A 13,579-nucleotide genomic window follows, 5' to 3' on the forward strand; every position below is an offset into this window, starting at 1 on the left:
AACGCCTATGCCGGCCCCCAAATTATTTTGCCCAAAAATGACAGATTGACTGCCTGGAAGATAGTCAGATAGTCAATCAATGAATTTCACAAAAAGATACGCAACCATGATTGTGTGGGCTCAACGAGTGGTATTTCGTTAATGCTGTCAAGGCTAAAGATGCTCATTTATATCACAGCACATTCTCCTCTGTAACTTTTGAACAAGGCCAATCAACGATGGGTTCAAACCCTTATTTTCATTTCCCAACTCCTTTTGTACTTCAATTATCCCTTATGCGCTAGCGATGCTCTTTTCTAATATCTTCATACCCTCCCTCACCTTGGGCGAGTAATGCCGCCGCAGCAACTCGCCCTCCCACACCGTCGTCGCAAACGGATTGCTGCCCTCGACGCTGTCGCTAAGGGCGTTGTACGTGCCGTCGCCCTTCCTCTCCTCGGTGCGCCATAGCGCAGCAATCTTCTTGCCGTGCGTGTGCGCCACGTCCTGCAGCAGCGCCAGCGTCGCCTGCGTCGACTTATCGGGCATGTGCAGCGCCGCGGACATGAGCTGCTTCGAAAAGGCCGCCAGCCTCAAGGGCGGGACGGAGCGGATCTGGTAGGCGGGAAGGAGCACGGCCGTCAGGCAGCGTAGGAGCAGGACGGTGGTGGTTTGGAGGTTGACGCGGTTGTCTTTTGTGGCGGCCGCGGCGGAGGGGCGGATGTGCAGGGATTTGGAGGTGAGCTCGAGGTCGGGGTTTATGGAGAGGGAAGGGAGGGAGGTGAAGAGATGGGTGACGAAGTGAGAGAGGTCAAGGTGGAGTTGGGCGCGGGAGTTGTGCGCGTCTTGGCCTGCAAGGAGGGCAAATGCCGTCACGGTGCAGAGGAGGGCCTCGCGAGTTGTGTTGCGGACCGGGGCATCGTCGTCGTCGTCATCCTGGTCGTCCGCTCCATCTTCGGAATCTTCCTCTGCGTCCTCCTGGGCGTGGCGGATGAGATCCTTCAGGGCCTCCAGGAGATCGCCGAAGAAGTCCTGGTTGATGAGGTGTGCGTACTTGGCCAGTCCCTCGAGGACGGCGCCCATGAGATGCGGCACGCGCATCTTGAGAATGCGGAAGTAGGAAGCAAACACGAGCTTGAGCGTCTCGGACTGCATGCGTTCGCGCTCCTCGTGGCTGACAAGCGCATCGGCCTGCTGCATATCCTTCTCGATGGCCTTTTGCTCCTTGAGCATCTTACGCTCCTTCTTGGTGCGGAACTCCTTCTTGAAGCTCTTCCTGGTCTGGGGAGGCGGCGCCCCGGGATCCCGTTCATGGTCGACACGGTCCTGTGATGCCTTACCGGCGAATTCGGAGAGAAGGCGCAGGTGGAGGAATAGGTTGGGAACGCTCTCGTCGATGGCATATTCACGGGCCTTCATCATCTTGGCGAGCAGGGAGGCGGCTTCCATGGACGGGCGGCCCTCCTCGTCGTCGCGGAAGAGCGTCTCGATCGCACGGCGGCACTTGACGTAGTCAGCATCGACCCTGCGCTTGGAGAGCTTGGCGACGAGGATCTTGAGAAGGTCGGTACGGAAGTTGAAGTGGGGAACGGTGTTGATCAACGTGCAGGCGCAGGCGATGGCGATGCTCGAGATGCTCGGCCCTGTCTTGCGCGTGGCGGGGATGTCCGCCTTTGCCCACTTCGCAAGCTCCTTGACATAACCCTGGTACCCGGATACGAGTGCCTGTTCAAAGGCGCGCAGCTTACGGACTTCCTTGGACAGCTTCTCGACGGGGGCGTCCTCGGCGACGGGCCGGATGCGGTAGCCCGGGATGACGTCCTTGTAGACGGCAAGCTGGGTAGCCAAGGTAAGCTTCTGAATGGCGCCAATGCGCGACTGGCCGATCTTGGCGATGGCCTTGAAGGCGCCGACATTCTCCTCTGGGTCCTCGTTCAGTGCCATGGCGATCTTGGCGAGCTCCTCCTTGGCCTGGTGGATCTGGACGTGCTCCGGGAGGTTGGACTCCTCCTCCTCTTTCCTACGATCCTGGCGCAGTCTTTCGGCAGCGGCTTCAGCGGTGGCATCCTCGTCCTCACGGCCCTCGAGCCATTCGCCGTCGCTCTCGACCGAGGCAGCATCGTCGTTGTCGCCTTCCAAGGCACGGTACTGCTCGATGCGGCCGTCGGCTGTCTTGATGGGGAGGCGCGTGCTCTCCTTCTTGTCTTTCTTTCCCTTGCGCGGGCGGTTCTCGTAGTCCTGCTCCAGGTTCCAGCCGGCGGCGCTCTTGAAGAAGGACTTTTGAATCTTCTTGGAGGATTTGCCGGCCTGGTCGTTCTCGTCTTCGGGGGGCGGCGTGAGCCTGCGGCGTTTTGTGGCTCTGGACGACATTGTGGAAGATTTTTCTTTTCTTCTTTTTCTTTTCGTTTTTGTGCACGATGCAAAACTTCCGTATATTGGGGTCGGCGGTGTTGTTTCGACTTGCTCGCTCGCCCGATGCTGTCCCTCACCGAAAGAAAGATTTCTCGAAGCACGGGTGGATTGAATGGGACCCTGGGAGACCAGCAGAAAGAGGGACCGTCAAGAACTTTTTAGTGGAGATGCTACAATTGAACCAATCAAGCCCCCGCATGGGCCTCAGACCGCCCGAAATTTTTTGGGTTTCTGCCGCTACTCCGACCTTTTCGCATCGCGATGCTGGCATCCCACCCTTGGTACGGTACTCTTTAGCAACCTTTTCCCCTCCAAAGCTCTTGACCCGTCTCCCCTCAAAAACAACCGACCGAGACTCAAGACAACAGCAGCTCAAGATGCGTCCCCTCACAGAGAAGGAGACCGAGACCCTCTTCAGCAAGCTGGCCAGCTACATGGGCAGTTCGCTGAAGAACCTCATCGCCCCGCTCGACAACAGCCCCGACGCAGACCGCTATGTCTTCCGCATGATTCGCGACCGTGTCTACTACGTGCGCCTCTCGGTCGCCAACCTGGCGACTAGCATCGCTCGCGAAAAGCTTCTTAGCATCGGCGTCTGCCTGGGTACGTCTAAGGTATCCTCTGCAAATGGAGCATCTTATGTCTAACAGAACCCTCGTGCAGGCAAGTTCACAAAGACTGGCAAGTTCCGTCTTCACGTCACAGCCCTCCCCGTCCTCAGCGAGCACGCGAGATACAAGATCTGGGTCAAGGTACGTTTTAAGAGCATTCCAGCAGGCGCGGAAGCAGGTGTGCTAACAGCAGTTTGTGACAGCCCAACGGAGAGATGCCCTTCCTGTACGGCGGCAACATCGTCAAGGCTCACGTCGGCCGTTGGTCCGACGACTGCCCGGAACACCAAGGAGTCGTTGTCTTCTCCATGGATGACAAGCCCCTCGGCTTCGGCGTCACCGCCCGCTCAACAGCCGAGGCGCGCCGTCTGGACCCCACGGGTGTCGTTTGCTTCAGACAATCGGATTGCGGCGAGTACCTGCGTGACGAAGATACCCTCTTTGCGACTGGTTGAGTTATTTTGAGGGAATGGAATACTTTGCGCCGGGACGGGTCGGCATGTCCCTGGTTCCCTGGCATCCATGATTTGTACATTGGAACGGCGTTTTCGGTTCGCAAAAAAAGAGTAGAAGAATGGCGGGGACATTTTGACGGCGTTTTGTTGGTCATCAGCAGTCTTGTTTTCTTCGTCATATTAGCTGGGGGCTTTGCTGATACTGCCGGTGGCCCCTGAGCCGCTCCCGGGAACCAACTGCATGCAGTCACCAGAGAACCGATGCAGAGTCTTTTCTTGGACTGGGAACTAGGCATGCCGTTGCACGAACGCTGTCACTACCGGTACGGGAATATACTTGAGTTGGTTCCACGGGTGATTGCGTGCAGTTAGTCCCCGGGGGTGCAAAACCATGGTCCTCGGTGGTATCAGCAAGTCTAATACTGACTTTTAATGCCCCTGTGTTATGGGTTGCTCCTCGAATCATGAAACGTTGCTCTTCTTTGACTCATCATGCATGCATTTCCTTTTTTTCTAAAGTTTCTTTGCAAACCGGTCCTCATGTCTTCTGCTCATACCCCGTAATCCCGGAAATCACTTCCTCCACAATCTGCTCCTTGGCCTTTTCGATACTTGGCGTCACCGGCCGGCTCTCCCGGCTGAAGATGCGAATGTGCTGCCTCTCCGCGACGTACTCGCTGTCGGCGTAGCCCAGCAGGCCGTCAATGTCGGAGCTCTGGTGGCCCTTGATGCGCATAACCTCCGGCGCGGCGTAGTTGACCAGCGCCCGGCCGACCTCCACCGGCGTGCCGCCCCACAACTTACCGCTAGGGCTAGGAACGTGCAACCGGTCCACGACGACGAGGCGGACGGCCTCCTGCTGCGCAAAGTTGCCCTCGACGTCGAGCACGCCCGCCGGGAGCAGGCCCGCTTTCCTAAGCAAAGCGCTGTGGGCGCCGGCGTCGATGTAGAGCGTACCATGGGGCTTAAGACCGTGGATGAGCCAGAAGTGGCGGTCGCGGATGGGGTCCGTAGACGGGAGGAAGCGGGTGTGCAGCGGCGGCTTCTCTACGGACTGGTCGAGACGCAGGGATGCTGTTGACTGAGAGAGGGGGTCTTCTGTGTGGTCGTGTTCGTGGTCGTGATCGTCGCCGTTCAGGGCCGGGTCGAGGTGCGGGAAGGACTTTTGCCGGGCTTGGATGTAGCGCACAATCTTGACGATGTTGCCCGGGTTGGAGGAGCGGGTGATGATCGTCGTCACGCCTGCTGACGTTGCTAGCCTCGCGGCGACGATCTTGGTCATCATGCCACCGGTACCGAGAGCTGAGCCTGCTGTAGAGACTGGTTGGGTGTGTCAGGCTGGGCACGCTGACGTGAGGTTTCCCCGGGAATAGGGGTAGTTTTGTCTCGACTTACCATCGGCCTGGATGCTGGAGATGTCCTCAACGACCTCGATAGCCTGGGCATCAGGGTTGGTTCTGGGGTTCTTATCGTAGAGACAGTCCACGTCGGTCATGAGGAAGAGCATGTCTGCGTGGACCATGCCGGCAGCGATAGCTGAGAGGGTGTCGTTGTCACCGAACTTGATTTCGGAAACTGCCAAGGTATCGTTCTCGTTGACGATGGGGATGACACCCATGTCGAGAAGCTCGTTGAATGTGTTTTGAGCATTAAGATACCGTGTCCGCTGTAGTGATGTCAGGTTTTTTGTTCGATGGTAACGACATCGTCACTTACATCTGCTATGTCATTCCTGGTGAGCAGGATCTGGGCGACGGGTTGTCTGAAGTGACCGAATAAGTCGTCCCATAGACTGATGAGCCTGCACTGCCCGATGGCTGCTAACGCCTGTGATTCTTGTCAGCCCCGCACTCTGCAACTCGGATTCTACAAGTAAACCAACCTGCAGGGTTGACAGGTGCTTTGGCCGCCTGTCCATTTCCATGCGAAGCAGACCGACGCCAATGGCGCCGGATGAGACAATAACCACCCTGTGGCCATCTTTTCTCAACTTCACAGCCGTCTCGACAATGAGACTCAGAATAGACAGCAAGGGCTGGTGAGTCTGTTCATCAACGATGGAGCTGGTGCCTTGTGAAATGGGTTAGCCTGAATCATGGTGAAAGACTGCCTGGGGACGACTCACCTAGCTTCAGTACCACCGTAAGTGGTTTCGGACCCTCACGGTGCTTCATATCTGCAGTTAGGGATGCCCAAAGTTAGCCACGAAGACGTTTGTCAACCTTTGTTTCTCTCCAGGACTCGGAAACCAAAGAAGGTATAAATGCGACTCATGAGGCAGAGACGAAAGACGCCCAATAATGGCACCAGGCACATTACGTAGGGGGGAAAATACTGGATCCTCTTACACGTTGGACCACTCTCTTCCGCCATTGCCAGACCAGCCAGTGTCGAGTTAATGTGGGACGAGTGGGAGCAGTGTTCAAGGCCCCTGGTCAGTGGTTGCGCCCTTTGTCGTCTTGGTTTTGGCTGAGTGACTGTGTCGGTGAAAACCCTGGCCCGACATCGGGATCGTCCGGTGAGAAGGCGGGAGAGAACCCGGGGGCTCGTTAGTTGCTAGAGCTGCCTGTGATTGGGTGCTCGTTGCCCCTAAAGTCCGGGGCAGCGTGTGATCCATCCGGCGGTGGTCATCTTCAGCGGTGCCTCGAACGGCCGCCCTGTCTTGATCTTTTCCATCCCTGCTAGTTGTTCCTCACGGGCTGGATTCTCACGAATCAGGCGCCTGATCATGTTGACCCTCCCACACATCTCATCGATCGAGCCGTGGTGCATTTGGACAAGGGCGCGCCTTTGCAGACCGCATTTGGAGCTGATGAATGATAGATGCCACTTAGATGCTGTGGTTCAGGGTCAAGCCTGGGAAAAAATACAGAAACCACCATTTCCTACCCTAGCCTGGCACTGACTATAACAACAAATGTTATCTTTAGAAATCAAAGCGACAGTCTTCTGCCTTCAAAAGGCCGGGGTGCGAATAATGTAGTTAGAGAAGCCACAGGCACAGGAATGCTCGGCTGTTCAGACAATGATCCACTAAATCCGTGCGGCGGATTCAACTAAGCTTGCTGTTTATACAGCGCTATGGCGCTTATCGATAACGGCCAAAATTTCCCAGTCCCGATCTGCCGTCAACAACCACTACCACCCTTGGCTATTCATCACCAACCTCGACGACGGCCCGCATCCAGCGATAACTCACCAGCGCCCCTTTGAGCACTCATCCACCCGCCACGCATTCGATCCTCCACGATCATCAATCTTGCACAATGGCTTCCGAGGCCCCCTCGACGACGCCGGCACCCCCAGTAGCAGCCCCGACGCAGCAGCAACCCCAAGAACCACCACGCGAACTCCGCAACGATCCCGCTCGCACCGGCTTTGACCCCCAGACCAAATGGTGGATGAACTACTTCAATGTTCTCACGGGCCGCATGACCCCCGAGGGCCAGTTCCACTACCGTGAGGCCCGCTACCGCGCCAACGAGGAGCGCGACTGCAAGCGCTGCGAGGAGCACCGCGACTGGCTCCTCGCCTTCTCCCCGACCGTGCGCTTCCTCAACGACAAGATCGCGGGGCTCAACGGCCAGCTCGACTCGTCAAACATTCTCTGCCGGCGGTGCCCCGCGCGCCTGACCGAAGACGGGGAGGTGCACCGCCAGTCTGGCGGCTTCAGCCCCGCGCACGGGATTCTGATTTGCGCCAATGAGGTTAGAGATAGGAAGCATCTGGAGGATACGCTTTCGCATGAGATGGTGCATGCGTGGGATCATTTGAGGTGGAAGGTGGATTGGATGGGAGATTTGGATCTGAAGCATGCGGCGTGTACAGAGGTAAGTTTCGTGTGCTGGACGGCAGAAGGCTGCGGCGACTGATTGATGATTTTGCAGATCCGAGCTTCGATGCTCAGTGGCGAGTGTAGATGGACGAGGGAGGCCTTCACGAGAGGCAACTGGAGCCTGTCCCAGCAGTTCCAGGACTGCGTGCGGAAGCGTGCCATACAATCTGTCCTTAACCGGCCGAGGTGCAAGGACGACGTCCAGGCGACTAAGGTGGTGAATCAGGTTTGGGACTCGTGCTTCAGTGACACGCGGCCCTTCGATGAGGTGTACAGGTGATGGACGATAGGATGTGCTCGGGCAGAGCGTGTGTACAATACCCCCCCCACTGATGTAATTCCTTCTCACAGAGCACCGGAAACGGCAATGCTTGATGATGACTACTTTGATTTTTTACTCAAAAAGGACAGAAATTAACCCAACTCCCATACATGCTATGGAAACACCCCCGAAACCCCAAGCCGTAGATCAGAGCCCGCCTAATCCGCAAAGAAGAAACGCCGTTAATCCTACAAGGGCCGTTATGCCTTGATGGTATGTATGCATGAATCATAAGGGGTCGTTAATTAGGAGCTCTTCTCGCGGTTGGCGGCTCTCTCGCCTTTCACACAGTGCTTGACGATCCACGGGTGGGTTTGGACCTGCTCGAGGGGTATTCTCTTCTCGGGGTCGAGGACAAGCAACTGGGGGGTTACGTTAGTCTTGGTTCGTGTAGGGAAAAAGAACAAAAGCATTGTGCACTGCCATCTTACCTTCTTGATCAGGTCCTTGGCCTCGGGACTGACGAACGACGGAACAGACATGTCAGCCCGAGCAATCCTCCTCTGCGTCATCACAGGCGTGTCCTCAAAAGGCGCTTCGCCAACGAGGAACTCGTATGTAAGAACGCCTAAACTCCAGAGGTCGACCTTCTCGTTGTAGTAGTTGTCCGAGCTACCGGGCTTGATCATTTCGGGAGGCAGGTAGTCAAGAGTTCCGCACATGGTGTTGCGGCGGTTGTTGGGGGCGTGGACACTCCAGCCAAAATCCGAGATCTTAATCTCGCCATGGATACCCATAAGGATGTTCTCGGGCTTGATGTCTCGGTGGATGACGTGCTTGCGGTGCAGGTAGCGCAGGGCCGAGGCCATCTGGGCAATGTACTGCGCCGACTTCCATTCGGGGAACCGGCTCTCCTTGCGGAGGTGCTTGTACAGCTCGCCCTTGCCAGCGAACTCAAGGATAAGGAACACGCGCTTGCTATCGTGGAAATGGCCGTACAGCTGGAGGATGTTGGGATGGCGCAGGTTGCTCTGGATCTCGATCTCGCGGCGGACCTGTTTCTCGACGCGGCCCTGTTGGAGTTCGTTCTTGTGCAGGACCTTGAGCGCGCAAATGAAGCCGCTCGTGCGCTCTCTCGCAAGGTAGACGCGACCGAACTTGCCCTTGCCCAAGGGTCGGCCGATCTCGAACATGCCCAGGTGGAAGATCTTGGGGGTGGAGGGCTCGATGATGATGGAGACGCCCGACTTGCGTTCAATTTCGACCACCTCTTCGGATGATCTCGAGGAGCCTGAGGGAAGGGGTTTTCTCGCGGGCGATGCAGGGTTTTTGGCCTGTCGTTGTGCGGTTTGCGAAGGCAGCGTTACTGAGGCAACGGCGTTGGTGCTCTGTGACTGGAGTGCAACCTTGATGAGATTCGGTCTGCTCGAGCTTTGTGATAGTTGTGAAGTCTTCACCAAAGACTAGAGGACCATGTCAGGAAATAAGACCAAATGACGGAGTTTGCGACGAGACCAACCTGTGCCTTGGAGTAGAGCTTGCCGCCGTCGACGGGCTCATTCTCATCATTCACAGACATGCGCTCAAAACGCGACTCCAACGCTCGAGTGGCCATTGTGCTGTGTGGTGAGAGGATATGCAGAATCCGATTGTTCCCTGTTGGTTAGAAAGTGCACTGGAGGTTGGGGTTGAGAACCTGGAGTTGGCCTTCAGGTTATTAAGAAAGGTTTCGGGTAACGATATGTTGGAGCCGCTGTGGAAAGCTAAACAATGGCGGTAAGTTGGTTGCCAGGGAAACAGCACCAGGGCAGCGACCCGTCCCACTCTTTCAGGTCCCCCACTTTCCACTCCTGGGAAGGCAGCCTCGACTCAGCCGCTGTCAGCTTGCTTTGACGTGAGCATTTCCCCGTTCATCCAAGCGGCATCTCCTCAACCGCCTCGATTCCTTATCACCCATGTTTCAAGTCCTGCACGGGTCGATGGTTAGGTCGCTTACGTTGTTTGTTGCAATAACATCCCAATACCAATGCAACTCGACTGATTTTTACTTAGCACCAGAGTTGTCCTGATGGACACTCTCGTCAATCCTGCTCTGCACTTCCTTTATCCCTACAAACTACCTATCCAAGCTTGTTACTTCCATTCCTTTCACGCTCCAATGCGCTCGTTTTGACGTTCCCCTGGTACTTCTGTAGATTCCCCAACGCGCCCCTAAACCTAAAGCCTCTTTGGTTCTGGTCAGTGTTCATCAACATTCCACGCTAGAGTAAGACGAAAATTAGAGAGCACCAGCTTCCTCTATCTGGTCATCTGAGCAGACGACAGAAAGCAGAACAGAGACATGAACATGATTGGCCAACGGTACCAAAAGATGGGAGACGGTAGAAAAACGGCAAAGAAATCACAAACGCGTGCAGACTAATGCTGCTCTACTGGTGCTTCAGGGCAGATGGGCTCCTATTTATCTTTGCGAGGTCTTTAGCATCTGGTCTTAGTTTACTCTGTCCCAGTTACTTTCTTCGTCCACCCCTCCCTCGCAGCCATTGAGCCGTTATCCACTTCTGCCGACTCAGAGTCAAGTTCCTCTCTGTGTCAACTAATCTTCTCCCTCCATGGCTCGCTGCAACCTGTCGAGCTCATGACTTCATCTCCTTCACTGCTAGCCCCGCTCGATGAGTAAACGAGTTGCTCGTTGAGCCTGCTGATCTGCCTGATCAATGACCTCGTTTCGATGCTCGATATGACCCTCTTGGCTTCACCATCCCGTACGTCTTTCGAGTATAATTGATAGGCCTCACTGGGAAGGGGCAGAGGGTACGATCGCAGTCCATCTAGGTACTCGTGTTGTTCCAAGGTCCCGTATGTATGCATTTGGTACTCGACGCAACAGAAAGCCGCATACACCGTCTCCCGTCGATGACCTTGCTCCTTTCGGTCGTTACCAATGCAGGCTTCCAGGAATTTGCGCATGGCCGTGTCGGCCCGCTGGATGGCTGACTTGAGAGGATTGAAGCCATTCCTGCCGAGGTCTCGCCTTATGCCCGAGAACGTCTCCACTATCGCCAATCCATAATGCCAATGACACAAGATCATGCCCAAGAGACTCACCACGCTCGTACAGTAGATGCCCACGAGGTCTTCGTCATCGAGGAGTCGAAACTGCCACAGCAATACGTCCGCGGCAACGTTGCCCCACATTCTTTCAAGCTTAGCATTCTCATGTCTTAGACCTTTATGGTGCCAGAAGAGGTGCCACGCGAAGCGCCAGGATAAATAGCGTATCCAAGGTTTCGACAGGTTCTCCACAGTCACCGTCGCAGAAGTGAGTCTCTCCTGCCAGTCCAGAGCTCCTGTCAGCCCCTCCTTTGGCGGAAACCCAAGCTTTAGCCATTCCTGGTCTGTCCGGTTTATCCCAGGCAATGGCTTGATGTTCTCCCAGGTCTTCCTGTACTCCGGAGTCCGCATAGCGAGGCAGCTGCTGTCGACATTTCCAGGACATAGCAGTGGAGAGATTCGGATCACGGTATCTCCTGACTCCCGCCCAACCCTTAAAAACTGCGTTTTCAAGGCTGGGTACTTGCTTCGGGCTAGTCTGAGGAGCCATTCTCGAGGAACTGGTGCGTTCAGATGTTTTTGGCATCTGTCACACTTCACAGGCATCATGGCATGATTCCCTGACAATTGGGCGGTTCTCATTGCTAGTTCTAGCGGTGCCAGTCGACCGACCGATGCGGTGGCAGCTGTTTGATTGCGTTGCATTTGGTGTAAAGAGGCTGACTAGATGATGTTGTTGGTCTCGACGTCCCTTGCCCGAAGACCACGGTTTGACCCTCGAAGTTCTTGAATATCAACAATCGTTCTTATGTATTCTGTAGATGATGTTCCTTGATGGTGAAAGGGATTGTTGCGTTCTTACATATTATAGAAGTAGGTTACCGGAGATAGGTGTCATCGGGGCAAGAAGCATGCACTCCGTTGGAAACTGGTACACGGTAACAGAGATAGGGGGAAGTTAACTAAATTTGCAACACAAATATAGGTGATGAGGTGATTAAAGCTGTGGGCTGCGAAAATAGTTACACCGCCGAGTCCCGAGAATATTCCTAGTAGTCTGGTGTACACTATGTATGGATGATGGGCACACATCGAGCAAGCAATCACTTAGACACTAATAAATATTTCACTAAAGTTTCATAGAAAAATGCAAGAAAAGGATCTGATGGGCTTCCTATAGAGCATTTTCCTTTTGGAGTTCAAAGAGGTCGAGCCTGTCGCTAGATAAGCTATGCTCTCTTGAATGTGTTCCGTGGTTGAGTCCGACCAGTGATTCGGGATTCGATGTTGGGGCCATGGATATGTCTCTGGGCGACCCCATTCTTTTACCCTTTTGCTTCAATTCAACTCTGGTTGTCGTTGTCGTGCTGTCTCGGTGTGTCGGTGTACTCGGTAAATCGAGTGACGTCTGTCCCTGCCCCTGCCCCTCACCGAGACTGGCAGGGGTCTTGAGACTCGTTGTGTTCCCCGCCAACCCCACCATCAATACCTCGCCGACCAGAGCTCCAACTGCTACCTCCGACCCGAGCTGCACCGCACCATACCTCACCTCAACACCAACGAGCTCGAAATACGCACAACCCCTCCCCAGGACCTCCAGTGCCTCTACTCGTTGCCCCGGCAGCTTTTACAACCCCGAAGAAAAGTCCGTCACGACCGCCAAGATGAACCACATAACCTCCCCGAACGAACCCTTCCCAACCCCCTCCGCCCTCGCTACGGCTACAACCAAGCATAGGCAAGGCAACTTCCGCATCTCCTCCCGCAAGCTCCCCATCTCAAAAGCCGGGCCCATCGACGAAATGACCGCTTCCCTCGGCATCCCCGTCCCCGAAATGATCTTCGGAGACAACCTCGTCGCCGTCGAACACATACCCTCGGGCTGGTCCATCGCCTTCAACGCTTACGACGCCCTCGACACCGTCGACAAGACAGACAAGAAGATGCTCAAGGTAGCGTATGCAAGAGACTGGTCGTCGTCCCGCGAGAAGACGAGCGCGGGGATCAAGGAGGTCGTGAAGCCGTACGACTGGTCGTACTCCACCGAATACCGCGGCACGCTCAAGGAGCCGGACGCGGAGGGGAAGAAGCTGGAGGATACCGCGACGAAGCAGATCCCCCTCGAGCTTCTGAAGCGCCGCGACCCCATTTTGTTCTTCGACGATGTGGTGCTCTTCGAGAGCGAGCTGGACGACAACGGTATCTCGATTGTCAGCGTCAAGATGCGCGTGCACGAGAAGCGCATGCTCCTGCTGTGCAGGCTGTTCATGAGGCTCGACAACGTCATCGTGCGGATCCGGGACACGAGAATCTATGTCGATTTTGAGACGGACGAGGTGCTCCGGGAGTACACGGCCAAGGAGGACAGTTTTGACAGTGTCAAGCGGGTAAGTTTGCTCTGGTTCTTGGAATCTTGTTCCTGCTTCGCCTCTTGCTTACCCGGTCGGTCTCCACGGCCGTCCTGGAGGTTCAGTTGGGGTTGAGGCCGGGTTTGTGTGATTGAGCGCTAACGAGGGGGCGATTTGTGCAGTCATTGTTCATGGAGGGCCGGTTGCCAGATGATATCACCATCGCGCTGCGGGACCCCAACTTGCTCTACAACCTGTTGCCCACAGTTGAGCAGACAGTGCAGAGCGCCTCGCTCAAGCAATGAGACACCCACGCCTCTTTTGTGTTGGTTCTCAGACTCTTCCCTCGTGAGGGACTGGCGTTCAGGTCAGGGAAGGAAATAGGCGTTTCGGGCATTTGAAAAGTTACGACACGGTAGGTATCATTATACCTTGACAGATTAAGGACTATCCCAAGAGGATGGGATCGCGGGGTTGCGGAATGATTAGCTATGTTTCTGTATTGACTGCAATCCTCCCGAAGAGACGACATAAACCGCACCAACGCCAAATTACAGCAAGGCAACGGTGAAAAGTGTGCGCCGACGTACCAACCAGCTAGTAGGCGGGAGAACCAAACCGTG

At 55.4% G+C, this 13,579-nt stretch overlaps 6 protein-coding genes across 6 annotated transcripts; 3 read left to right on the forward strand and 3 right to left on the reverse strand.

Moving 5' to 3' along the window:
* Positions 1–273: 273 nt before the first annotated feature.
* Positions 274–2,349, reverse strand: EsH8_IV_000867 (nucleolar complex-associated protein-domain-containing protein; the record flags this gene model as incomplete). Its single annotated transcript, XM_083265757.1, has 1 exon — positions 274–2,349. One exon carries the CDS (start codon positions 2,347–2,349, stop codon positions 274–276), a length of 2,076 nt encoding a protein of 691 aa, XP_083124652.1.
* A 419-nt stretch (positions 2,350–2,768) lies between these two features.
* On the forward strand, positions 2,769–3,457 carry EsH8_IV_000868 (ribosome biosynthesis protein NIP7; the record flags this gene model as incomplete). The annotated part of the gene is made up of 3 exons (XM_083265758.1): positions 2,769–2,994; positions 3,055–3,143; positions 3,206–3,457. 3 exons carry the CDS (start codon positions 2,769–2,771, stop codon positions 3,455–3,457), a joined length of 567 nt encoding a protein of 188 aa, XP_083124653.1.
* Positions 3,458–3,995: 538 nt separating this feature from the next.
* Positions 3,996–5,830, reverse strand: EsH8_IV_000869 (glutamate 5-kinase; the record flags this gene model as incomplete). Its single annotated transcript, XM_083265759.1, has 6 exons — positions 3,996–4,777; positions 4,853–5,123; positions 5,174–5,284; positions 5,340–5,527; positions 5,583–5,633; positions 5,806–5,830. The coding sequence occupies 6 exons, from the start codon at positions 5,828–5,830 to the stop codon at positions 3,996–3,998; spliced, it is 1,428 nt and encodes a 475-aa protein (XP_083124654.1).
* Positions 5,831–6,723: 893 nt separating this feature from the next.
* Positions 6,724–7,572, forward strand: EsH8_IV_000870 (peptidase M76 family-domain-containing protein; the record flags this gene model as incomplete). The annotated part of the gene is made up of 2 exons (XM_083265760.1): positions 6,724–7,287; positions 7,345–7,572. The coding sequence occupies 2 exons, from the start codon at positions 6,724–6,726 to the stop codon at positions 7,570–7,572; spliced, it is 792 nt and encodes a 263-aa protein (XP_083124655.1).
* Positions 7,573–7,859: 287 nt separating this feature from the next.
* EsH8_IV_000871 (aurora kinase) lies at positions 7,860–9,169 on the reverse strand (the record flags this gene model as incomplete). The annotated part of the gene is made up of 3 exons (XM_083265761.1): positions 7,860–7,976; positions 8,046–9,017; positions 9,074–9,169. 3 exons carry the CDS (start codon positions 9,167–9,169, stop codon positions 7,860–7,862), a joined length of 1,185 nt encoding a protein of 394 aa, XP_083124656.1.
* Positions 9,170–12,272: 3,103 nt separating this feature from the next.
* Positions 12,273–13,261, forward strand: EsH8_IV_000872 (TIP41-like family-domain-containing protein; the record flags this gene model as incomplete). The annotated part of the gene is made up of 2 exons (XM_083265762.1): positions 12,273–12,995; positions 13,139–13,261. The coding sequence occupies 2 exons, from the start codon at positions 12,273–12,275 to the stop codon at positions 13,259–13,261; spliced, it is 846 nt and encodes a 281-aa protein (XP_083124657.1).
* Between the last annotated feature and the right edge of the window lie 318 nt (positions 13,262–13,579).

This window comes from Colletotrichum jinshuiense, chromosome 4 (genome assembly GCF_051148585.1).
Source record: "Colletotrichum jinshuiense chromosome 4, complete sequence".
NCBI lineage: Eukaryota > Fungi > Ascomycota > Sordariomycetes > Glomerellales > Glomerellaceae > Colletotrichum > Colletotrichum jinshuiense.